General features: G+C 47.7%; 1 protein-coding gene across 3 annotated transcripts; it reads right to left on the reverse strand.

The window, feature by feature from the left end:
* Window positions 1-118: 118 nt before the first annotated feature.
* On the reverse strand, window positions 119-27,163 carry BRD9 (bromodomain containing 9). 3 transcript variants are annotated; one of them, XM_084783032.1, is made up of 16 exons: window positions 27,043-27,163; window positions 26,228-26,442; window positions 25,887-26,019; window positions 23,989-24,049; window positions 23,317-23,461; window positions 21,343-21,453; window positions 20,629-20,741; window positions 18,499-18,631; window positions 16,070-16,145; window positions 14,276-14,371; window positions 13,243-13,375; window positions 11,434-11,545; window positions 8,268-8,306; window positions 7,355-7,457; window positions 4,297-4,464; window positions 119-785 (listed from the first exon to the last, which is right to left on the reverse strand). In XM_084783032.1, the coding sequence occupies exons 1-16, from the start codon at window positions 27,092-27,094 to the stop codon at window positions 685-687; spliced, it is 1,791 nt and encodes a 596-aa protein (XP_084639158.1). In that variant the 5' UTR covers window positions 27,095-27,163; the 3' UTR covers window positions 119-684. The 3 variants fall into 3 exon arrangements, with proteins under 3 accessions (XP_084639158.1, XP_084639157.1, XP_084639156.1); XM_084783031.1 differs by having other exon boundaries at window positions 20,629-20,744; XM_084783030.1 differs by having other exon boundaries at window positions 20,629-20,804.
* Window positions 27,164-27,332: the final 169 nt, after the last annotated feature.

Raw genomic sequence — 27,332 nt, forward strand, 5'->3', positions numbered from 1 at the left:
GGCCTGTGGAGGGAGGGTCTTCTTTGCTTTTTTATTCCTGAGAAGGAGCAGGCTGCCCAGCTGGTCTACAGGATACAACAGGTGTCCCCACCACCATAGCGAGTGGATGATCATAGAGTCACAACCTTAGGCATCTCTTTATTAGGACCTGTGTTGACGTATTTTACAAATACAAACAGGTACTCAGCAAATACATCCAGTTTTGAAACATTTTATGGCTCTGAATACTTCATTCTAAAAGGTGGGGTGGTTCATTATTTGTCAGGGAGACAACTCCATCCTCAGGCTCAGTGACCTAATAGAAAACAGCAGCTGCCCTCCGAGGGCCTGTTCTGCAGGCCCCCAGCCCTCTGAGAACTGAGGAAGGCTGTGCAGGGCTGCTCATGTAGAGTGACTACATGCACATTATCATAGACAAGCTTGGCTTCTGGTGCTCAGGAGAGTCCACAGAGCTGAGCCATCGGCCTGTAACTTCTGTATGTTCTATTGTCACTGCTCAGAACTTATGGGAGACCATACGGTGCTGCCAGGCCTCTGCTGCAAACATGACAGTATAGACAAGCCAGCCTCTTCCTCAGGCTGCTATACGCCAGAGAGGATGAGACAAAAGTTTCTGTCTTCTGACAAAAAACTGTGTATCAATAACATTTAGAAAAAAAAAATAAAACATTTGGAAAACCCACATTAGTTCTTGGCAGAAACCGCAGGTTCTGGAGACTGAAGGAATTCATAAGGGTCATGGGTGACATCTGGTTGCTCCCCAACACTAAGGCGAGAAGGACTTCCTGTAAGTTTAAAAGAATATGGCATTTTTAGCACACCAAACAGAACTGCAAAGCTCATGAAACCAACATCTGTGGCTGATATCTATAGAGAAAATTTCATCCCTGGCACCAAACATAGGTGCATCCACATCCCAATCTGAATCAGGGACATCTGCAATCTCTTTGGGCTCTACTTTGCTTGACACTCTGATCACAAGGTGATTGTAAGAAAAATTCTAGTTTTTCTTCTGGCAGCTAAAGCCAGGCTTCCTTTGAAAAGATCAGGATTCATTGTGTACACACACACACCACTTGAGGATGCGTGTAAGGTCTAAAGAGGACAAATGGCAGCGAAGGCTAGGCTAAGTAGCTCCTAAAGGCCTGCCTCATTCGCTCTATTAGGCAGACTTGGTTATCTTTAGCTGAGGTTCCTACAAATACCAGGGACTGGAAGGCGATTGAAAAAGACAGACATTACTGAAGAAACTAGCATGAAAGAGGAAGTGTTTGATTCAGTCACTAGGCTGAATAGTAATGTGTTCATAGGAAAGTTAAGAAGTTGACTGAACAGAGAACTTAGGATTGATATGGGGCTATAATGGCTTTGCTGAGTCCCATGATGGGACATGACCCACATGGGAAGAGGAGGCCCAGCTAGTTGTGAATGACTTACATCAGCATGTAAATTTTAAAGTGCAAAAGCAATCAAGAGGTGATGAGAAAAAAAGCAAACAAAGGAGGCTGTCCAGATCATTCAAAGGCAAGTAGGGTAGGTTTGGCATAAAGCCAGAATTTACAAGGAGAAAACTGACAGAAAGTCCAATGTGATGTCAGTGAGCTGCTGGGAGGCTCACGGCCCGAGTCACAACTCACAGAAGACATAAGTGATAAAATTTCAAGTGAAGAGAAGATGGGCAACAATCTTAATTATTTGCCCCTCTCCACCTGCATTTACTGCACACATCTCTCTCCTGTACAAAGTACACTTGGGGTGGAGGGTTTTGTATTTTTTAATCCAGACTTGGTCCTTTCAACAGTTAAGTATGGCCAATGGAAAGACAAGAGCTGTGGTGCTAGCCCAGAGCCTGTCACAACTAGGCATCCAGCTGCAGTGGCAGGCATGGCAGGCAGGAGTGTAGCCCTGCTTCCCCTTGGTCTTATGCTACTCCCCACAGCACTGTTCTGGTGAAACAACACAAATGACGAGATTGTGTTGTGCTGTGTTGGACCTTGCTAGATGCTTCCTTTTTAGTTGCCTTTTAGCCATGCAAGACCAGCTGGGACTTGTTTGGAGTGGAGCGCGGGAGCGGAAGGCCTTCAGAGATCTTGCTTACGCTTTGTAAGAGTTTCACTATATAATAGTTGAGTGCCTTACAGATTTGAAAAAGTGTCTGGAAGGATGGTAAAAGCTGCAGTTAAGAGTTTGAATGAAGGCACTGTGCTGCCTACTTTCTGTCAGCTTGACACAAACGTGAGTCCCTTGGGAAGAGGGAACCTCAGCATAAGACTGCCCCAAACAGACTGGCTTGTGGGCATGCCCATGGGCATTTTCTTGATTGCTAATTGATGCTGGAGGGTCCAGCCTATTGTGGGTAGTACCAAGCCTGGGCAGGTGGGCCTGGCTGTAGTAGAAAAGGTAGCTGAGCAAGCCAGAAAAACCAAGACAGGGAGCAGCACTCCTCCATGGTCTCTGCTCAGTTCCTGCCTCTAGGTTCCTGACTTATGCCCCTGCCCTGGCTTCTCTTTATTTGTGAAGTTTAAGATGAAGTAATTTCATCACCAAGTGTGGTTAGTCAGGGTTCTTGCCCAGCAATAGAAAAGCTAACTAGGACTGAAACAATCAGTTGTTAGGTGAAAACCCAGATTCTAGTGGGTTAAACTCCTGAGCTGTTGGAGAGGAGATCCTGAGGCTCCTCAAACCATAACAGCTTTGGCCACTGTATTGCACTGAGCGGCATGCCAGAATGAGGCAGTGATCTCTAGTGCTGAAGACACATGCGCTGTGGCTGTAGTACCAAAAGTGAGGCTGAGGCTGAGCTACAAGTTCTTTCCCTACTCTTGGTTTACACAGTGCTAGATGGTTTTAGGTGAGCGACTCTGAGAAGAACTGCCATCAACAGGCCTGCTTGGTTTTGGACCCTGTGAGACACAATAGCATCACGCTCTGCGTGCAGTGTGAACGAGAATGGCCCTATGGACATGTGTGTTGGAATGTTTGGTTCTCAGTGGAACTGTTTGCAAGGAATAGGAGGTGTGGCCCTGGTTGCAGGAGGCATGTCGCTGGGAGCTGAGGTGTCAAAACCCATGCCGGGCCCAGCGTGTCTCCCTTCCAGCCTGCTGCCTCTGGGTAAAGAGAAGAAATACGTTCTTAGCTATTTATCTAGTGCCATGCTGGCCTGCCTACCACCACCTGCTTCCCACCATATAGACTAATCCTCTGAAGCTTAAGCAATGCCCCAATTAAATGCCTTTTAAAAAGAGAGAGAGAGAGAAAGACAGGGTCTTTCTATGTAGCTCCTGGAACTATGTAGACCAGGCTAGCCTCGTGGAGAGCCACCTGCCTATGCCTTCAGCGTGCTGGGATTAAAGGTATGCACTACCATGCCTGGCATTTAAATGCTTTATTTTATAAGTTGCCTTGGTCATGGTGTCTCTTTACACCAACAGAACATTAACTAAGACACCATGCAAAGTGTGCCCAGTGAGAGAATAGTGGCATGACTTTTATGTCCAACAACCCACTTTCTGACTGAATTAACACAGGAAGTAGTTCACATATAGGACTGTAATCCAGGGCAAAAGGCAGTGGCTGGGGATGTCACAGGCCTCAGTAGGGAAGTAACTACTATTGTTTTGTTAAGTGGATATGATAAGAAGCTAGGCCTAGCAACCTTCCTTGGACACGTTTGTGTTTATACCCACAGAGCACTATTGCTGTCAGCCTCAGTTCTTACTGAGAAAGGCTGTTGGTGTGTCATAGTGGTCCAATGCTCAGTCACAGATGGAGGAAAGCAGCCATATCACTCACTCCAAGGAACATCATGGAAGAAGGCTAGAAGGAATGACTAACCTCTGCCCCTGTAAATGACTCCAATGAAGTCTCTGGGTCACCACGCTAATCTCGGGTAGAACGGTCTCTCTGCGCTGTGTCTGGGGAAATGGCACTGACTCAGGCCTTTTTAAGGAGCTACAGAGACAACATGTGAGGTCTGGCATGTGGCTGGGATACTCAGTCAGAATGTGGCTCATCTCTCCTTGAACACAGACCTCTCACGAGGGACAGTTACATGTTCTCCCAAGAGAAAATGAACACTCCATTGATGGATATACATTCAAGGAATAAAATAGGGAATGGTAGAGGACAGGTGACAACAAATCTCTAATAAAAGCAAATATCTTGGTCCCTAGGGATGCACAAGGGTGTAGAGACTTCCCAGAATAAACCTCTGTGCCAAGGCCACCATCTTAGCCCTGTGGGCCTGATCCTGCACCCAGTGCAGGCTCCTCCTGCTAGGCTGTGTGAGGCCCTTACCAGGAGGGTGCTGCTCCCTCTCAGAGGCAGTGGACAGAGAGCTAAGGTTGGAGGACGGCCGGGAGCCTCCTCGCTCTGCTTGTGCTTCGTGCAAGTCCTGCAGCAGCCGGGTTGTCTCATCCAAGTTCAAGTGGCTGTCATCATGGTCCAGCTCCTTCTTCACTTTCCCTGTGTGACAGAAATGATGCAATGCTGGTAAAAGGAGTCAGCACACAGACTGGACACAGAGCACAACTGTTGTGTACGATCACGGCTGGTAGAGCTCGCAGCAGAGGGAACCTCATCTGAGGACAGGCCAGGGCTGGAAGTAAGGAAGGGAGCAGACCCAGTGTGTCCCACTCAGCCAGAATGCTATGCTGAACCTCAGCCACCCAATGCACCAACACGATGCACAACACTGTCAGCAGGAAGAGTGTGTCTGATGCTGGTGGCCTGCCATAACAGAGAACAAGGGCAGAGTACTCAGATAAGTACACTGCACAGGGACTCCACCCTGCTCCCAAGCCTAGGAACAGACGAGGACCCAGTGTTGTCCTGTCTCAGCAAAGTACTACCTTGAACCTGTGAATGGCACAGGTTAGCCAGAAGACCACCTTTGCCCTGTAGTAAGAGTGGCCTTAGGAACACTATAGAAGAGGAGGCAGAAGGGTTATAAGAGCCAGAGGATCAGGGAGTTTTCTGGGAGATTGTGTCTCGGAGTAACAGCAGAAACTACATAGTCTCACCAACATGACTGCCCAAACCTGAGCGGAACAAGGACGACACCAATTGTCACGCCAGCATGGACAGAGAAAAGCCCACGAGGCCTCAACCCTACCCAAAAAACTATAGGCAACCAAGGACAGCTGGGAAGGGGGGAGGTGGTCTTTCCAAGAGAAGAGAATACCAACTGGTTATTCAGTGCCAAATGGTTAGACCTAAAACATACATACAGGTTAACACTATATGGACTGAGCAGGCTAGGAATACGTGTTTATAGATACATATATATATATATATTCATTATATACATGTAAGAACAGTTAGTGAAAAAAAGAGTGGAGGAGATGAGTTTAGAGGACAAAAGGGGATACATTTTCTAAGTATCTCAAAAACAAAACAAAAGTGTCCCTGGGCTAGTCCTAACAAGACCTGGGAGTCGTCCCTAGGGTCCAAACCACTCTGGCCTCAGAGCACAGGCTGCCACAATCAAAAGCATCACTCAACCCAGCACCCAGGATATAAGCCCCAGCACCTGTAAATGAACCTATGAGGCAGGAAGAAAATATGTTCCAAAACATGGGAGTGAAAGGCCACAAATGACTGAGATAGAACTGGCAGGCAGGGCACTGAACAGAGTGCCTGAGATCAGACACTGGAGTGTAGAAGGCAGGAGTATAGCTAGGCAAGTTGAGCAGGACTTCCCAAGATAGCAGCACCTGTGCCAGACACTCCCAGAACAAAGAAGAGAGCACTCAGATACTCAGCAGGCAGGTGGGGCACAGTCAGCCTCAGCAGGTAGAGGGACTCTAACCAGGGAGCTTACCTGCATAAGACTGTAGGCTGGTAACTGAAGGAATTATAGACAGGAATTTCCACATTTGGTAAAAGATATGGAAACCCCAGAGTCTGAGAAGAATAAATCTAAAGAAATGCAAACCAAAGTGCTTCATAACCGAACTTCTAAAAATTTGTACAGAAAAATCTTACAAGTGCCAAGACAAAGGTAGTTTGTATGCAGGAAAATGCACTAAGCAGCCTGAGCCACTGTCCCTAGGAAGGCTGATACAGCTTTGTACTTTAGGGAGGCAGGGGGTCCCCACCATTAATGGACACTGTGTATATACAGAGTATGAGCCGTATCTACCCCTGTGGGGTCTGGAGCCCATAGAGGTCAATATAGTGGGTGCACACAGTAGCACCTAAACAGCCCCACCCAACCAAAGCCCAGGTGTTGAGGACCTATCACACGTCATCAGCTCACTGAAGGCCTGAAGCATGCTCCCTGTAACTCCATGCGGACTTGAATCTGGTTCCCTTTGGACTTTCCCTTTGAGCCTTTTTCTTCCATGACTGTTGTGTTTTCTATCATAAAAGATCCTAGCCCTAAGTCCCAGCAGGTCATGGCATCTGGGTGTCTTGGGGACTAAAACAGTTGACAAAAGATAATGAAGAAGATGACAGATCTGAAACCCAATCCCTAAAAACTGTTTTAAATATAAATTACCTAAAAATACTCTAACCAAAGGCAGTGTGAGGCTGGAAAGACTTCACTAAGTTACCTTTATAATATTCACAGAAATCTACTTTCGCAGCCCGACACTGCTGACTCTGGGGCCATCTTTACTATCGGATGTGCCTCCTCCTCTCCTAGTAATGCCTTAAAATGCCCCAGGCACTGCGCCAGAGGAGGACCATAAAGCTAATCAGGTATTCGAAAGGAGGAGCAAGGAAGGGACCCAACACAACACACTGTCAAGGGACCTAGCTGCCATCCGTCTTTGGTGAAGGAGAGCACGCCACACGTCACGGAAGACAGCATTTCCTAACAGTAGAGGCTCCTCCTTCAGGGCATGAGCACACTGGCACGTGGAAGATGCACCATGTACACGCTTAGCTTCAGGTCAGAAAGGCACACAGCTGGGGCTTTCTGGGGGCTTCTGATCAGAGCGGCATGCACCAGACCTGTCTGGGGAGCAGTGACCCAAGTCACCTCAGTCCAAGACTGACAGTCTGACCAAAGGAATCTGAAGAAAATCCACATCAGTTTTACTGTCTAGTCTCTTACAAACCAGTGTTTTGTTGGTGGCTCGTTTAGCTTGGGTTTTTGCTTGTTTGTTTTGGGTATTTTGGGTAAAAATACTGTGCCCCGGAGACAGCATCTGGCCCCATATGCTGAGGGCACAGTTCGGCCTGAACCACAGCCCCAGATGCCTCCTGCTCTGACTACTGCTAAGTTGAGTCCCCATAGTTTCTCCTCGGTGTGTTATCTGCCAGGGCTGCTTACAACCTCACACATCACAGGTAGGGATGGAGTCCATGTGAGAAGCCACAGAAAGTAGTGCCCCGGATGCCTCACCGAGAGAGCTGAGCATGGCCACGTCCAGGGAGACATCAGGGTACGGCTTCATTGACATGAAATCCAGAACAGGGCCACCACCATCGCCCAGTGGGTCCCCAACCTGCAGCAGAGAGAGAAATACCAACTAACAGACAGCACAAACTTCAGCTAATGCCAGCTGTATGTGCTAAATCTAAGCCCACCTCTCAGTGAGTGACATGAACCAGCACTGCTCCAGAGGTTTCGATGCAAGGAACACAGAAACCAAGCTTATTAACAGAAGTGCAAATCCATGTCCAGAAACCAATCAGTAACATACCTCTGACTACTTGCCTCTCTGCTAAGTGCAAGCAACCTTTGCTAACTCCTTAGAGACTGCATCAGCACCATAGGAATATGGGAGGTAGGTCACAGGAAGGTCAAGCAGACACATGGAACTCAAGGGCTACCAACCTTCTCAGGAGCAATGTGGCAGACTCCAAAACCAAAGCTTTTTCTCCCAGCAAGGGCTCTGGAGCGCCTGCTGCGCAGCTTCTACGCATGTCCCCACACTTTGGCCTCACAGTATTCCCTGGGATCTGAGACTGAGCCCCACACTCCATCACCTCAGGTACACAGGTCACTGCAGCACAAGCTCATAGTGCTGCCTGAGATGTCAAGTCCCACAGTGCAGGGGTCCCCACCCTCCTTGACAACAGTGCCTAGGTGACTGCTTTGAACTTGGTTCTGAGCTTAGAAGATTACAGCTTTCTGTTCAGGTCACCAAGGTAAGTAGATGAAGGAAAAGCTGTGCCACTGAAGTTCCTCATCAGAAACTAGCAGCTCCTAAACAGAAAGACAAGAGACTGTCCTGCCACTCACTGCAGCGGCTAGTGGCCACCACCGCACCACCACGACACACAGCTCCCATTCACATGCTTCGGACACCTACCTTCACCTCGTCTGCAGGTCTCGTGGGAATGCTCCTCCTCTGCAAAGTGACAAGACAGGAGACAGTTTTTCCAATGCGATCTTACATTACAGGGCAATTCACTCCTACCACACTAACGTGGCTTACTCACTGCAGGGGTTCCGCTTAGTATAGCCTCACTACGTCCATAGCTGAAGCAGGGCTTTAACAGGACTCACTGCAGGTGGCCATAGCAGCCATGCTGGTGCTGGGGTGAAGGAGGACGTAGGCAAGAGGCTTCCCAAACTTACACTGAAGCCAATGTTTAAAACAAAGTCAAATGGGCAGCTTGAGAAAGCAGGCCTGGCTGTTCAGCCTGGGACATGGCCAAGTGCCTGAGAGTGGCTGAGGCACAATGGAGGCAGTAGTCACAGCTGCACTTCATCCCTTGCTCTGGCCAGAGCAGGACCTTAGAAACATGCTGCTTTTCTACACATTCCTCTAAAAGAGTCATCCGGCATGTACTTCTATGTCCATAAATTTGGCCCCAGTGTTTCTGAGATTCAGTTATGCAACCATTTTCACCAACTTTTAATTAGAAATATGGCCTTTATTTTACCATCTGTTCCTTGCAGAAAATTCCTCTAGCATCTTGAGTACTCAGTACCATTTTTACTGCTTTTGTATATGTAAAATTACTCAATCCTGATGATAAAACTAACCTTTAGTCAATTAATCCAGAGCTCACCAATAGCACAACCTCATTTCAGGGCCACAGGAAGCAATTTCTTGCCATACTAGACAAAGTGTAGATAGAAATGACCTACTGTAGGACAGCAAGATGCCTCATCAGATAAAAATAAAAGCACTTGCTGCTCAAGCCTGACAGCCTGAGTTCTAGCCTAAAACCTGCAGGGAAGAAGAGAACTGACTCTTAGAAACTGTCCTCTTTTCAGGTGTGTGGGTAGTACATGCCTTTAATCTCAGCGTTCAGGAGGCAGAGGCAGAGGTAGTCAGATCTCTGTGAGTTCAAAGTCAGCCTGGTCTACAAAGCAAGTTCCAGAATAACCAGGGCTAGACAGATTAAAACAAAAAACAAAAACAACAGCATAAAAATTGTCCTCTTTTCTTCTTATGTGCATCAGACATTACACATCCACAAAGTAGCAATGCCACTCTTTAGCATTATGGCCACAGTCTTGAGTGATGGCTGTCCTAGACCAAAGATCACAAGTAACAAGTTCCTGCCAAAAGGAAGATCAATGCTATTCAAACGAAGAAAACAAAATCTTTGAAACTTGAGAAATAGCTCAGTTGGATCCCTAGAGCCCACACAAATGCTGGACATGGTGTGCACTTGTAGTTCCAGCCCTGGAAAGATAGAGACAGGTGAATCCCTGCGGTTTGCTGGTCAGCCAGCCTAACCTATCCAGCTGGCTGCAGATCAGTGAGACCCTACCTAAATAACCTAAACCAAATAAATAAACCCAAAATCAAGCACCCGAGGAACAACATCTGAGGTTGACCTTTGTCATCTATATGCACTACACACACACACACACACACACACACACACACACACACACACACACACACACAAATTAAATACATGGGACGGGGGTGTGCCTCAGTGGTAGAACACTTGTCTAAAAGGTAAAAAGCCCCACATTTGATCCTTAGTACTGGAAAAAAAAAATCCTACCAGCACTGTCCAGCAGAAACATACTGTACACACGTCTAATTTGAACATAAACACATCTTTGGCTTGTGAACATCCACACTGTGGGTCTGAGCTGGTCTCATGTTATAGTGTGTCGGGCCTAGCCTTGACCAACAGACATATCACTAACAGTAAAGACACCAAGGCCCACAGTGGCTTCTTCAGAGACAATTAAGTTAGTCTTTGTTACAGTAGAAGAAAAAGTCCACTTAGATGCATGCCAAGAAAAAACAAGTTTCAAAGGTAAAGGCAAAGACTTTCAGACATACAAAAGCTAAGAGCTCAGTCTTTAAATCTGTACTGTAAGAAAACAGCACTCGCTTCATCTTCCTCAGGAAAACACCAAATAGTGGATGACACCAGTGCAGTGGGAGGGCCCGGAGGACCTGGGGGCCCAGGATTAGGAGGATGCGGAGCATTCGGATTCAGCAATGGTCTTAGGAGCCGTGGTCAAGGTCACAGGGCTCATGGAGGTAAAGCTGAAGACAAGGAGTGGATCCCATCATCAAGCTGGGCCGTCTGGTTAAAGACATGAAGATCAAGTCCTTGGAGGAGATTGATCTATTCTCCCTAACCATTAAGAAATCCGAGATATATTGACTTTTTCCTGGGTGCATCCCTAAAGGATGAGGTTCTCAAGATTGGGGACTACAATGGTATGCTGGTCTTGGTGTTAAGTGTTCCAAGGAGGTAGGTACAGCCATCTGAGGGGCCATCATCTTGGCCAAGTTTTCCATTGTCCCTGTGTGGAGAGGCTACTGGGGGAACAAGATTGGCAAGCCACACACTGTTCTGTGCAAGGTGGCTCTGTTTTGGTGTGTCTCATCCCTGCCCCTCAAGGCACTGGCATTGTCTCTGCTCCTGTGCCCAAGAAGCTAGTGATGATGGCCGGTATTGATGACTGCTATACATCAGCCAGGGGCTGTACTGCCACCCTGGGCAACTTTGCCAAGGCCACTTTTGATGCCATCTCCAATACCTACAGCTACCTGACACCTGATCTCTGGAAAGAAACTGTGTTCACCAAGTCTCCTTATCAGGAATTCACTGATCATCTTGTGATAAACCCACACCAGAGTGTCTGTTCAGAGGACCCAGGCGCCAGTTGTGGCTATCACATAAGGGTTTTTATACAAGAAAAATAAAGTGAATTAACTCTGTTGAAAGAAAGAAAGAAAGAAAGAAAGAAAGAAAGAAAGAAAGAAAGAAAATTAAAAAAAAACAGCACTCTTCAGGAGGAATAATGACAGCCAAAGAAAGAAACATGGGCAAAGGTTAAGGAAGATATGACAAGCAACTGCCAACCTTTTTAAAAAAAGCTCTTAAAAGCAGAACTTAAAGCTCAATGAGCCAAGAACAGGCAGGAATGACCTTAAGAGCTTGCCTCCCTTGAATCTAATGGGCTGCATGGGCTCTCTGCACAGGAGTGACACCAAGAGAGGGACCTAGAGCCTGTGCTCTCAAAATCTCATCAACTGCAAACCCCACCTGCTTCAACTGGAAGATCATCCTGGAGTGATCTCCACCTGTGATTTGGTCCAGGAGGTCATCCACCATTTTCTTGCTGTAGCTCCCAGCATCCTTCACAAATTCCTGCAGGCTGGAAGGAAACTGTGTGAGGGAAAGAGCTGAAAAGGCATCACTCTCCCACAGTGACAATGATTCTGATCCCAGAAGTCCACTGCCAACACCTCTCCTCAGTCCTCTGGAACTTCCCAGATATGTGTGGGAAACTAGACTTACAGCTCTCTATCACTTTCCAAAGTGGTCCATGCAAAAGAATAAATAAAGAAATAAAAGAAAATCTCCAGTAAAGAAGGCCGTCTATAGCTGCCAGTCTGACATTTAAAGTACAGGCAGCATGGAAGATGAACGTGGTGAGGGGACAGATACTGGAGGAGTGGGGGTAAGACTCAGGCCACGCTTTTTGGTACACTTTGATATGGTACCACATGAATATATTAGTGTAAAAATAAATAAAATTTAAAATGTCAGAGAACAGAAATGCCCAAGATAGGATAGCCTCAGAAGGCTCCTAAACCTTGAAGAGAGGCTGCTGGCCTACAGCTAACACTAGATAAACCCACTTGCTGACAGAACACAGGCTACCGTCTGGAATACCATGACCATGTGTACTATGTACAAAGGGCAGACTTTGAGGATCAAGCCCTGAAACGCTCACAGTGCAACCCAGACAACGCCACAGCCATGTTCATTTGTTTTTGTATTGCCTCTGCAACTGTGAAAAGGTGCCATCTTCAGGTATTTCTGTGACATTTAGAACCCAATGTTTCTGTGTGACACATGGAACTTAAACACATCCCAGGAGCAGACGCCTGGGGAGGATAGCAGAATGCTAATGGTCTGGGGACAACTTCCTATCTGGGCCCTCAGGGAATGGAGCTGAGTATGGGCGACACAAAAGATCGGGGCCTGCCAGATGGCATGTACTCAACTACGGAACTTAAGCCCTACCTGTTGATGTATCACACTTTTCTCTCCTGAAGGAAACCCTTTCTCTCGCTTCTATTTTTAGCTTCTTTGGTCACAAAAATCTGGGTCAGGTATTCATTTATGAAGGACTAAATGAAATTTTTCTGTTTTGTTTTTTCAAAGATTTTTTTTAGAGGCCAGCAAAGTTTAATTATCCAAAAAACTTAACAAAATTCTACAAAAATGACCAGCTTCTATTGTGTATAGTAAACAAAACAAAATACAGACAATATGGAGATGCACTCTTGCATCTGTGTTTTTAAAATGATTTATTATTTAACTAAATGTACATGCATATCTATGTGCGGTACACAACCACAAGGGCAGATCCCTGCTGAAGAGGGAATTTGGTCCCCTGGAACTGAAGTTACAGGCGTTTATGCGGTATCTGACACGGGTGCTGGGAACTCAACTCAGGTCCTCTGCAAGAGCAGAATGCACTCAATCACAAGGCATCGCTCCAGACTCACAAGTGTAGTTTTAACACTATACTCCAGGCTCTGTAATGGCTTGAATTTTGTTTACACCATGCCACCTCACCCCATCCAAGTTTATCAGTTACGGTTCTAACCTCAACAGCTCAGAATGTGACTGTATTTGGAGACTTTTAAGAAATGATTAAGGTAAAAGGGGGGTCGTAGGGAAGTTGCCGATCCAGTTGGACTAGTTATGCTGCAGTCTGGACCATCGCCTTCTTCAGTCTGTGCTGAACTGCAAGGCAGGCCTATGGCAAAGGAGTGGACAGCGGCAAGTAGTGCCGAGGTCTGTGCTGCCAGTGCTCGACGTGCGTGTGACCTGGCTTACCTCAGTGCACACTGGGCACCAGTCTCATCTCCATAGGCGGAATACAGAAGCTCCATCTCATCTGGCTTCAGGTCCCCGAACACAGAGTTGTTCTGCATTGAAAGTGCAGTGCTTGCACTGGAGAGGAACGTGACTACAGAGAAGGAGGCAGAGGAAAGTCAGTCATGCTCGGTGCACACACAGTATGGCCACAGCCATTCCTCCTTCCAGGTGATTACAACCTGAACTCATGCCTGGTTCTTCCTCTTTCTTCCTGTTTGGCACAAATACAGTAGCAGAAACTGCCCAGGAGGCATTTTATTACAGGGAAGAGGAGTGTGTGCAGCCTAACGTGCCTCCAAGAGAAAGGAAGTATTTCTTTCAGCTCCACAAAGAAACACCAGCTTGAATGCTGTCCAGTCTTAAAGCACTTAGAGCTATGCATGCACCAAAGCAAGCCTTCTACATAGGTATGTACTAAAACACATGGACGGGTCAAAACAAGCCTTATAAGCACACATGCACACATACTACCACATATGTACAACCACACACATTCCAAAACACACTAGTAGGCCCATTTTAAATGTAGCCCCCACAAACACAAATGTACCTGCCCCTCCCTCATGCCAGGCTGCCACCCACAACCACCTTGTCTAGGTCTCCTGGCTGCCAGGGAGCACCATCACACTCCAAATGGTTAAAATTAAATCTGATGTAAGAAATGAACCCCTCCGTAAGAAGCAGAGGAGCTGGTGGACCTGAAGCCAGGCTCCTGTGGAGGAAGGGAGCGGCAGCCTGTGAGAGGATGCTTGTGAGCTCAGTCTGATCTGACCAACTGTGGAGGGCAGCATGCAAAGCAGGAACTCTCCATCAAGAATGACTTCAGTCCACTTACTTTAACGGATCTAAACTTCATTTGTTTTAAAACTCTGCATCCAGACAGAGTAACAAAACCGTGAAAAAATCTTGGTGTAGGACAGGCAATTTCATCATCCGCACTGCCAGCCAAGCCACCGCAGCCCCGCGAGCTCCCAACAGTCGCTGCGCTTACCTTTACTTCTTCGTTCATCTTTGAAACCCAGTGTCGTAAAGCCTGGGAGCAACTTGCTAGACAGTGAACTCAGGTCCACAGGGTGTGTCTCCTCCTCTACAGAAGACACAGGGAGAGACGGAAGCGTCAGGCAGGCTTGGCCTTAGTAGTGATGAACAACTCTCTATAACATCTTAGGAAGGGGCGGGGCAACGAGATGCTACAAGCTCCATTTAAAAATGAGTTTGCAAAAGCAAAATGTAATTCTTAAAACCAACACAATTTCAATTTGGTTTTGTAATTGCCCTGAAGTCAACACCATGAGGGAAAAAAATATGTCTGGACCTAGAGAAATGGTTGGCAAAGTGTCTGCCTTGTAAGTATGAGTTTCCAAGTTCAATCCTCAAAATTTGTATTAAAAAAAATAAATAAAAATAAGATACAATGGTGCATGCTTATAATCCCAATACCATCTGCCAGGTTACCCTACTGGACAAGTTCCAGACCAATGAGAGGAGACCTTTTCTCAAACAAAAAGGAGATGATGCTTAACAATGATGCCTGAGGTTGTCCTTGGGGCACGTGTGCACAGATGCACTCATGTGTACCCACATACAATGTCATATCTGTGGGCTATCATGCCAGCAATACTTTCGTCTTTGCAAAGTGCTCACTCAGCACCTACATGTTACAGTTAGCAAGACCTGCCGGCCATCCGCCACACGCTCATCTGCCTACATGTCTGCTGACTAGTTTTCACATCCACACCCTCTCCCCACTCTTGTCAGAAACTTCAGTTTCCACACTGACTTTCTAGTTTCTCCTGAAGACCACAGAAATCTGTTTCTGCTAACAGTTAAAATCAGAGTGTCTATTCTGTACGCTAGAGAAAATGGAACAATTCTGGGGACTGAGGGCTGGGCAGAGGAATGTCAAGAAGCCAAAGAGCTGAGGGAAATATCTGCCTGTGCAGGAGATTGGAGACATCCACCATGTGTCACCCTCTAAGTGTGTCTGTGGCATGCTGCAGTCCCAGGGAGCCATTCACAGGCACAGCTGCTGCCTTCTCAAGAGATCCAGTGCATGAAAGCCCTCCAGGCTGCTGCACCTGACAGCATCCATGTTGCACTCACACCTACCCTGACGTGATATTCCAACCTCCCTTCAGAGCACGTCTGAGCTGAAGTGTACATAGGTCAGCACTTGAGTGCTGGCAGAACTCAAGAAACAAAGCCCTTCCTATGTCATCAATGGTGTCAGCCCTTGAGAATCCAACACCTCTTACTAGAGGACCCACATGAAACCTGAGCTGCCCATCAGCTGTCTCTGACATGGACTCTGTTGTCTGCTTTTCGATCACTCCTCCAACCCCTGGTGGAATTGTTTTGTCAAACCACAGGGAAAGAGGACATGCTCAGTCCTGATGCAACTTGATGAGCTGGGGTGGGTGGGTAGGGGGGCTCCCCTCTTCTGAGGAACAGGGGACGGAGGATGGGGGAAGAAGAAGGGGTGGGACTGGGAGGAGAGGAGAAAGGGGGCTATGACCAGGATGTAAAATGAATAAATAAGCTAATTTTAAAAAAGAATCCATCACCATCCTGAGAAAGCCAATAAAGGCCTGATGACATCTTAGCCCCTTGCATAGCACAGGCTGCACTGTGCACACACATGGCACCAAGGATGTGTGTAGAAATGGGAAGCCAGGCTACTGTTCTGCAATCTCATTACCAGTAGTGGTGACACGAGAATGTGTGACACATCTACACAGTTCAGAAGATAGTGTGCAAGCATCCAAGCCCTGCACAGGGTACCCACCATCAGCATCAGGCTCAGCTGCATTCACCACACTGTAGAGCAGACTTCCATCTCCAAGCTTCTTCAGGTACCCCATCTGCAAGGAAGTAGCACCAGTGTCATCCCCCAGGGGTGTGGAGAGCCACGGAGCCCTTTGTGGACCCCCGCCTCCACAGGGCGCCCGGCATGCAGCCGGAGCCGTTTCGATTTAAACAACCCCTTATTTGAAAAAGGCCCGCTGCTCGCGAGCCTATCAGAGCGTGAGACGTGTCTTGGTGTGATTGGCTGTTTGAGTGCTATAAATGAATGTGAGGGGCGTGGCTTGGGGGGATTTTTCACCGAAGCGAAGAAGAAAGGCCTGAATAAAGCTACTTAGGAGAAGAACCAGTGGTCGCGTCTTACTTGCCGGTCAAGCGAGGCGCGACACAGGGGAAACCTTATGCCATCTACTAGTGGCATGTGACAATGCTAGTTTCTCCATGAGAAGCACCAGAGACTTCTTCTCACATGCTCAGGGATTAAAGATTGGCTTGCCTGTGACTGAGGGCAACTGCTCACGATTAAGCACACCTGATTATGACTGAGGACAGGTCCTATATATGGTCAAAGAAGCATTGCTCAGGCACATGACCTCTTCCAAAGAGTTTCTGAAACAAAAGCCTTGACCCAGAAGCAATATTTAAAACCATCCACAACCTTGAAAAAAATGAGATGAAGAATGCCAGCTAGATAAAAGCACCACACCACACTTGGTGGTCTATCCCTCCATCTCTAAGGCAAGCAGAAACATGACTCCACTAAAAATCTACCACAAAAGGCCTTGACTACTTCCAGTCAGCTGCAGTCTCATGCAAGGACACTGTGTCAGGGTGTGGAAGGTATATATGTGCAGCTGAGATGCTCAAGGAACTGGCCAACTGCAGGAAAAGTAAGATCTCGTGATTGTAGAGGCACCTGGGGGAATGTCAGCAACATAACAAGTAGGGCAGAGGCAGGAAAGGTGGCAGATCCTGGACAGAGAGCACCAACAGTGTACCCAGGGTACTAGGCCCAGGCTTCTCAATGCAGTGTTATAAACCAAAAAGACACATGAAGCACCCTATGGCATTAGAGGAAACAGGAAGTTTCACCAGGCAGCAAAGGTTTCAGTATATGCAAACACAGTGTCAATAGAGTTACATGGTGTGTATATATATGGGTACATCTCCTGGCTCTACTTGGCAGCGTTTTACCTACCACATGGATATTTGTCCTGGTTAGTTAGTTGTATGGCAGCTTGACATAAGCTAGAGTTATCTGAAAAGAGGGAACCTCAATTGTGAAAACACTTCCAAAAGATCCAGCTGTAGCCAGGGAATGGTCGTGCAGGCCTTTATCTTAGCACTCCAGAGGCAGAGACAGGTGGATCCCTTTGAGTTCAAGGCTAGCCTGGTCTACAGAGCCAATTCCAGGACAGCCAAGGCTAAACAAAGAAATCCTGTCTCAAAAAAAAAAAAAAAGAGCTATAAGGCATTTTTTCCAATTAGTGATCAATGTGGGCGGGAACCAGGCCACTGTGGGTGGCGCCATCTCTGGGCTGGTGATCTGAGTTCTATAAGAAAGCAGGCTAAGCAAGCCAGGAAGAGCAAGCCTGTAGTAAGTAGCACCTTCCATGGCCTCTGCATCAGCTCCTGCCTCCAGGTTCCTGCTCTGTTTTGAGTTCCTGTCCTGACTTCCTTCAATGATGAACAGTGATCTGGAGTGTAAGCCAAATAAACCCTTTCCTCCCAGCTTGCTTTATGGTCATGGTGTTGCATCGCAGCAATAGAAACCCTGGCTAAGACTATATCATTTATAAATAAGGTTTCCCACTGGAGGAACCGAGGCTTCCCAGAGAAACAGCCAATTCCAGGGGTGCAACACAGCAGGAGCATAGGGACGGTGCTGCCCACAGAACTGCCTGCAAGCCACAGAGCTGATGCTGAGCTTTCTGAAGCATATTTACAAAAGCTAACAAGTGGGCAAAACTAACTTTAAGGTGTTTATGGATTCTGTTTAATTTTGGGTTTTGTGGGGTTTAGTTTGTTTTTTGTTTTTTGCAATGCTAGGGAGGGAACACAGAGCCTTATATGGGCTAAGCAAGAGCTCTACCACTGACCCATACCTTAACTAGATGCATTAAGACATGGCAGCAGTAATCTACAAATGGCTCACAAAAGGGAGAGAGTCACAGATGAAAAAGAGGTGGCAATGCCACCATCACCCCTGTGAATACTATGAAGTAGGCTTTACCTACATACCACATTCCATGTGCATGGTGGTCTTGCCCTCAGACTCTGGCTCCATGGGACCCAGGAGGTACCCTGGCCAGACCCTAATATTCCCAATGTTGATGGTGGTACCTTGCTGTAAAGACGTGAGTATTTGGGGCCAAGTGGCATGGCCCTCAGGGGGAGGGCCACAGATACTACCTTGCCACCAGGGAGAAACCGGTTAATCCTGTCCCGAGCCTCATCAGCTGCGTGCTCTACCAGGGCTAGCACATGCTCCTCTGCAGTGCTGTCTGTCAGGCTGCAGGCATTCCCCTCAGGCTCAAACATGCAGCTGTAAGGCATGAAAACCAAGTGTTATCATAGGCACTGCCCGCTGCTTCCCAACAGTAGCTTTCATGAACACTCTCCTTGCCAAGGCCAGCAGGGAAGCACTGGGTGGAGTTTACTCCTTCACTTCTCGTAGCATTCCTAGGTGTTCTAATCACGCTCTTATGCCTGGAGTAAAGAAGTACAGACCAAACAGAACCCCCTAAGCATTCCATGTCTCGGGGAAACACTTTAGTCCTCTTATAAACAGGAAAAAAAAAGTGACAGAAATTGCATAGATATTTAAGGAAATGTGGAGACCTCCCCTCTGTGTGGAGTGTCACATTTGCAGTAAGGTAAAGCTGTAGGAAGCCCTGGACTCCCCATGGAGGAACAGTTCTGACTCAAAGAGAGAAGTGTGGTAGCCTGTCCCCTGCAGCCTGTGGAAACAGGCTCTCTGCCCTAGCACAAATGGTTAAGAGATGTCGCAACAGGAGGATGGGCCTCTAACTGACACAGCTGCTCCCTGGAAATCCAGCACAGGGATATGAGTGTCCCTTATCAGAGTTCCACAGCACTGGCACTGACAGTCGAGCAGTATCTGTAGCATTTGATGGAAACTCAGACTGTGAAATCTGGGAATTCAGACAAACACTACACAACTACACATTTTATCTAAAAGTCATGGAGCCCACAGATGAAGGTAGACTCATAGTGGTAAGACCATCTACACCAGGCTGGAGAGATGGCTCAGAGGTTAAGAGCACTGCCTGCTCTTCCAAAGCTCGTGAGTTCAACTCCCAGCAACCACATGATGGCTCACAACCATCTACAATAAAATCTGCTGCCCTCTTCTGCCTGCAGGTGCTACATGCAGACAGAACACTGTATACTAAATAAATAAATCTTTTAAAAAAAAAATCTACACCAAGGCCACTAGCTAGGAACTTGGCAAGTCTGAAGGAACCTGAAGGGCACAGAGGGCAGCAGGTGTTCCTAGAGAGGACATCAGAAAGAGCAGTCCGCTGAGAAGGAACCTGCCTTGGGAAAATATGCCCTCCTCTCGTCCTCACATGGTCCCAGGCCACAGGCTGGTCACTAACCTACAGAGAGGTATAAGGCACAAATACAGCTGAGCCCTCCCACCCATCATCCCTCCATTCTAAGCTCCGCAGGTGAGGGCGCCAGCCTCCTATGAGTGTCTAAATGCTCCTTGGCGGTCTGCTACTGACGGGGTAACATCAGTCTCGGTGCCCAGCATCCATGAGATAAAGGGGCACCATGGAACCCCTCTGGTGTGGGATACAGATACGGTCCTCTGAAGGTCCCTTAGTTAGCTGTGGCCTGAGGACATGAGAAAAGCTTCAAAGAGCTACGTCTCAAGCACCCCAATCTTCTTGATGTTCATTAGCAGGCTACTCATCCCCTATAGAACTACAGAGGTCGGCTCACAGGCACTGTCGCATGGTGGGTGGCTCACTGCGACTGTGATCTGCACAGTGATATGATATGGTATGAGGGCATGTGCTATTAACAAACAGCATGTATAGCAGACAGGCTGGCAGAATGCCTTGCAGGGATAGCTACTTGGGCCTGTGTGTTCCAGTGCATGTGGCGGCACACAGAAGGCCGATTTCAGTCCCCTTGTATTGCACATTCATCAGCAGCATGAGCTGCTGTGGTGGTGTCATGAGAGCACATGGTGAGTGGCTGTCTTACCCAACAGATCTGCCCTGCAGGATCCAGAGTCTGCAAACATACACAGGTGATAGGCTAGCTACATGACAGAATCACCTCATTCTCGGGGCAAACAGAACAGGGTGCCCACTTCCCTCTCAAGTTCCAGTGCCAGGAAGGCACCCAGGTCAGGGCCACATGGAGCCTGAGAATCCTTAGAGGCCATGCTCTTCCATCCAGGCTGAGATGCTCCGCAGGCCCCCTTGCCCTCGTGTTTGGGCAAAGCACTGCAGTCCTGCTTGTAGGCAGCGGCTCCACAAGCAGACACCTCCCACAGAGCCTTACCTGATAACTTCTCTACTCGGCTTTTTGGATTTCTTGGTAGTTTCTACTTGTACTGGGACAACCTCAGGAACAGGTTCCTCAACTGCTGGGTCTTCACTGCCCAAGAGAGCTGCCTGCTGAGAGAAATCCATGTCCTGCATAAACGACATGCTGCGCTTCAAAGCTAACAGCCGCTCCTAGAATCAGAAAGGACAGAGCAGCAAGACTTTACCTCTCCCTCAGCCACGGAGCCGTGACGATGGGATGGCATGGGATGGCCACGGCCTCACCTGGCCTAATCACCACCTTCCCAGACGCTGCAGCGGGAATGGTTGCGAGGGCTCAGCATTCAAGGTATGGCCCGGAGATGGTGGTGAGGGAATGGTGGAGCCCACATGAGGCTCATACAGCCTGGCTTACAGTATAGATCTAGGAAGCCCCTTGGAATGGCCAAAGGATCAGCTTATATTGTAGCCACAAAGCAAAGCCCAAGGCTGGCTGTGATCCAGCAACACTTGACCCTAGATCCAGAACTTTTCACCAGCCCCATATAATGGCACCTCTAAGCTGTGTGAAGATGCAGACGGGGCAGTGCCTGGAGGACAGGGCAGCCTAGAGCAGGGGTCAGCACCTGGGTGTGGCGGATGGATGAAGCGTGTCATTCATTGTGAGCCTGCTAGGCACAGAGAGTTAGAAGACTTCAGCTCAGTGCCACTGCTCTAGTGGGTTTCTTACTTTGCTCATCATCTTAAAGCCCGCGTGCAGGATCTTCTTGGCTAATTTGTAGTACACGGTGTCTGGTCTATTGTACGTCATCGCATTGTCACACATTAATTTGAAATCTGCCTAAGAAGAAAAAACAAGTAATTTGCCACATAATTAACAGCAAAATTTTACATTCTTGTCAAATGATGCCAAAGGAAGCAGTAAAATTCAGCAAAAAACATACTTGGGAAGAGTGATTTTTAATAACTCAAGAGCAATTTTCTTAATACTCGGTGGGTTTCTATTTGCATGAGGACTTTCCCAGTGGAAAGCTGGTCAAAGTCTCCAATTTCCTTTTATATATTATCATGTAGATTTTGTGAGAGAGATTGTACAAATATTCTAAGATTCCCTTCTCTCCTCCAGCCTTCCTTTCTATCTTGTAGGATAATGGACATAAATAAAAATAAGAAGCCACATGTCTGGTTCTTTACCCAGAGGTGAGATATGGAGTGAAGGGTGGATACAGCATATCTTCTGCCTCAGGAAAGAATTTAAAATTCTGCTTACAAATAGTTATTAGAAAAAAGCCTGTCCCTCAAATAAGAGAAGCTACTCTCTAAAGCCTATATGAAGCTACTTGGCAGTCCTAGTACTTGTTACTGCATGTTCCTCAGCACATACCTCCCACAAGCGATAGGGACACCAGTTTAGAGCACTAACATCAACTCTGCTGACCCACTATCACCTCTGTGGGAGGTGTCTGCTTGTGGGGATGCTGCTACAAGCAGGACTGCAGTGCTCTGCCCAACTGACGCCACCCATGCCTTCACCACAGCACTGTGCCAGCATCCCCAGAACAGCAGAAGGCTATGCAGAGCTGTCCGTCTCTAGTTGTAGATGGTGTGGACACTGCTCGTCTCAGGCGGCCACTCAGTGACTACTGCATGGGGGCCCCACAGCTGGGAATGGAAAGGATCACCGTACGGATTACTTAAAGATCTACCCTCTGGTCCCTCCCAAGTCTCTCCTGAGAAATGTCCCTTTTTGCCACTTTCAGTGCATCTTGTAGCTGAGTCAGCAAACAAGTCAGAAACCGTCTTGCACGAAAAACAGAAAATCAAACTTATCCAGAGTTATCCAAAACTAAGAAAGAAATGTGATGTTCCTTCCTACACACTGATCCTACCAGCATGCACTCCTATTTTCCCTACTCACCAAGCTAAGTAACTTTGTAACTCACAGAGCCAAAATCAAGAAACAAAGGACTAACAGCAAAGCATTCAAGAGAAGCAAAAATTGGAAAAATAACAAAAATTAAAGTATCCAGTTAGTACAGGACAAAACTAAAGAATTAGTGGGGAAAAAAACAATGCTTCTAAAAATATCCACTTTCAAACTAAGTCAAACTGGACACATTGTTGCCCACAGAAACAAGTCTGTCTATGCCAGCACAGAAACCTCAACATAAGAAAGGAACACATTGGTAGCAGCACACAGCATCCAATCCAGCTTCCAGATCTCTGCTGACAACCACCTGTTTCCCTTAACACCAGCAGTCACCCACTCCAGTGTCATCCTTTGCAAACATCTGCAACTAAAAACTACCTGAGGGGGCTGGCGATAGCTCAGCAGTTCACAACTCCTGTTGCCCTTGCAGAAGACTCAGGTTTGGCTCTGCAGCACTGACATAGTGGCTCACAACTATAAGTACAGTTTCAGGGGATTCAATGCCTTCTTCTGACCTCCAAAGGCACCAGGCATACATGTGGTGCACACACACAAATAAACAGGTAAAACACTCATACACAGGAATTAAAATAAATACATCTAGAAGAAATTATAAAGAACACAACAACTTGAGGTATAGAGCGTTCACTGTGTGGGTATGCATGAGTACACACGCACGCACGCGCGCACACACACACACACACACACACACACGCATGGCCATGCATACACACAATTTTATAAACATTATTTCAGAAAGTAAAATTCATTTACCTTAAATTCTGTGACTGACTTATATTCGTTAGCTACAATCTTGTCTTTCATGGTGCCAAAGTCCATGGGATGTTTTATTATCATTGAATACCCAGGAGCAATTGCATCCGTAACAGGAAAAGCAAAAAATCCATGAGGATCTTTTCTGAAAGCAAAGATAGCTTTGAAGTACAAAAACTCAGTCTGCATTTCTAAGTGATATAAAAATTTTTACAATCTAAAATTTTATATAACTAAAATTTAAATTTGTGTCTTAAAAGTTCAGTGGGAAAACATGTATGTCTTTTTAAGGTTGTAGCATATATTTTACATACAACAAAAGTGACACTGTCCCGGCTCTATTCCTGGCAGGCGGTGTTCTGCAAACAGTAAGTAGCACAACACTAACTTCAGATGGGAAAGATGCAGCACACAAGCTCCCTGGCCCTGAACTGTGGCCTGCGACCAGTGTGCCCACACCCTGCTAGAGTAGGGGTGCCTAGAGAAGGGGAAGTGGCCATCTTGTGGGTGGCAGTGGGTGGGATTCAGGGTTCAAAGTATTTCAAGATGGGGAAAAATGGGGGGCGGGATATCCTGTATGGGATAGGAGGTAGAACATGGGATTTAGAGCATCTAGAGAAGGTGGGGTGTCTGTTTCAGGGGTGACAGATAACAGGTGGGACACAAGGTTACCTCTGTAGCTGGCGGAGGAAGTGCTCCAGAAGCCTCTGGATGGGTGTGCTCTCATTCTCAGCTGAGTTTATGGAGAGAAATCAAGAAAATGAAATCAAACACCAAGACTTCATTAGAAAGTTCCATACTCATCTGCTTGTGGGACTTCACAGCATTTGTGAAGCCCAAACAAGGATTGAGAACTCAGCCCCCTCAACACAGGCAAAGGGATACACAGCACGACACAAGACCCACCAGCCTATTTCCAGCTTCCACCACAGTCCAGTCTAGTGCTCCAGGCACGATATAGAAGAAACCAAGGTGTGGGCAGAGGTGACTCTGGACTCCCTGGTTAGTGCTTTACTTGAGACCTCTCACTGTTTACTTGTACCTGGCTCTTAGCTGCTAAGCAGGAGAGACACATAAGACACCCAGATCTCTTGAGGACTGTGGGAATCAAGTGAGGCTCTGAGCTCACAGTCAGCCTGACAGCAACATTCCTGACTATCTGGGGAATGTTGAAAGCAGCACCAAGTCCTTCTGAAGGTCACAACGACTTGCCCCAGGGTCATTCAAGGTCAGTGAGGTCAGCACCTGAGCCACTCTGAAGACAGTCCCTGACTGTTGTTTCCTGGAAATCTACTGTGACAGCGAGCTGCACAGGAGTGGGAGCTAGTAGCAAATAGCACATTCCCATAAGGACTACAAGATATATCTCAAGGGGCCCTAATACATCAGGGGTGGTCAACTCCACAGTCGAAGGAGGAAATTCTAAAGGGAAAAAATGGCCACGCAGACCGAGGGGGCGGCGGCGGTGGTGGTGGTGGTGATGAACACTTCTTTTATAAGCCTTCACTATCACATGGTAACTGACTCTAATTAGCTTTCCTGATAATCCATGTTCTAACACCCAGTCTCTTCAGTTTCTCTCTATGTAGGAAGAGACATTCTTACCTAAAAACAGAGCCCTTGGAGTCCAATATAGGACACTGGGACTCAAGGAACCCAAGAGCCAAGCTTGAGACTCCAGCTGATATGTCATCCCTGGCAGGGGCTGCCCAGATAAGAAATTTACAAAAGACTTCTAGCTTCTTCCATGCCATCTTGAAGTCACTTTAAGTAACTGCAGACTGACCATGAGAACCTGTGTCAGGGTCTCTCCTTCCCAAAGGGGATTGCCCATGTTTGTATGATATGTGTGTTTCTTATATGACTCATATAGGGCTCCTAACCTGACAGTGCTGTTTGGAATAGTAAAGCAGATAAAGCCAAACTTCAAGACTAAAAATTGGTAAACTTTAACCAGATTTAAAAAAAAATACTGTAGGGGGCTGGAGAGGTGGCTCAGAGGTTAAGAGCACTGGCTGCTCTTCCAGAGGTCCTGAGTTCAATTCCCAGCAACCACATGGTGGCTCACAGCCATATATAATGAGATCTGGTGCCCTCTTCTGGTGTGTAGGTGTACATGCAGGCAGACTACTGTATACATAACAAATCTTTAAAAAAAAGTGTCTTTGAAAAAAAATAATTTAAAAAAGTACTGTAAGGAAACTGGTCAGTGGTGACACACATCTTGAATTCCAGCACTCAGGAAGCATAAACAGGTAGATCTCTGAGTTCAAAGCCAGCCTGGACTACAGAGCAAGTTCCAGGTCCGTCAGGGATACATAGAGAAACCCTATCTTGAGGGAAAATAAATAAATAAATAAATATCACCACCAGCAAAAACTAACCAACCAACCCAATAAAAATACAGCATGTTTTGTGGGACAGATATGGTTGGTCTCTATGGCATCTGTTTCTGTTTCTATTTCACTCTTCAAGAGAATTTACCCATTCTTTGTTTGTGAGACACCCCCAAAGCTGGATAACCATGCTATAGCCATGTAGGACACTTCTGTCCAGGGACAGGGTCTTGCCTGGCTGTGTTCGGCAGGCTCTCACTGGTCGGTCTGGGGGTGGCTCCACCTCCACCTTCTTCCCAGGATCAAAGGCGTCAGCCTCCCCCTCTGAGTCGCAGTGTTCCTTCTCTCGCTTCCGTTTCTTCTCTTCCTGAAAGTATTAAAGAACAGGGGGCACGGGACACCCAGAGCTCTCTTAGGTTGGTACTGCAGGCCCTGCACACCTCTGCCTTCCCCACACTGACACTCTGCAGGCATCATCACCTGAAGATGTCCTGGAAGGCCAGGATTGCAGCACCGGCCCAGGTCCGGCCAGGCACCACCATCTTGGGCCCCATCTTGGGCCCTAGCATCTTTACCTTCCGCTTCCTCCTCTCCTCCTCATCGAGGTGCTTTTCCTTCTCTGACTTCTTCTTCTTTTTCTTCTTCTTTTCTCGGTGTCTCTCGCGCTCGTGGTCTGACCTGTCATCATGGTAGCTGGAGTCGTGGCCAGATCCCGAGAGCTCTGTCACTTCACTTCCTCCCACCTTGAGCACCAGCTTCAGAGGCTTCTCCAGCGGGGCGTCTGTGTAATCTGCACACAGACGATGGGTTGGGTGAAACTTGCAAAATGCTTGGTGGGACTACTGCACCCCTGTGGGTGTCACAAGTGTGAGAATCTATGGCCTCGATGAATCTACACAGCAAGGAGTTGTCAAAGCCACGGGAAAAGATGGAATCTCAGACTGACAGGGCTGTGTTCGGTCTTCTGTTTCAAACTACATAATCACCACTGAGAATATTTAGAGGGTCGTTCCCACCGGGAGAAAAATACATCAACCCGACCTGAGACTCAAGACCCCAATTCCTTCGCGGAAGCCCCTCTTTTTGCTGCGTTCTTCCTGGTGCCAGGGAGGAGGTACGCAGCGGCTACAGGACACACGAAGAAGCAGATAGCTTCTTCTTGTGATCTAAGGCAACAGAGATACCCTTTCCCAGACTTACCCCGCCGCCCCCGCCACCCCCGCCACCCCCACGACGGCCCGGGACTCGGTTTAAGCCCCTCCCCCTCATGGGACCACGCCCGACTCAGGCACCTCCTCCACGGCCCCGCCCAGCGCTGACCACGCCCTTCCCCTGGAACGCCTTCCCTTCCAAGGACCAGCGGCCTGGACCCCGCCCGCGGGCTCTTCACCTTCGTACGATGAGCGCCACTCCGCCTTGTGCTTCTTGTGCTTCTTGCCCATGGCTGCGGTCGCAGCGGATCCGGAGAGAAGCGCCTGTCTGTAGCTCGACCTACGCCAGTCGGAAGCGGCCTCTGTGCCACCGCCGAGTGCTTCCGGGTCAGGGGGCGGTGCTCGGCGCGCGGCAGATTCGAAGCTTGGCGGGGAGGGGCGGGTTGTGAGGCGCGGCGCGGCGCGGCGAAGGCGGCGGAAGTGAGTCCGGGACTCAGCCGAAGTGGATCCTCCCTTACAGCTAAGGAGG

Source organism: Acomys minous, assembly GCF_964271855.1.
Source record: "Acomys minous genome assembly, chromosome: 5".
Taxonomy (NCBI): domain Eukaryota; kingdom Metazoa; phylum Chordata; class Mammalia; order Rodentia; family Muridae; genus Acomys; species Acomys minous.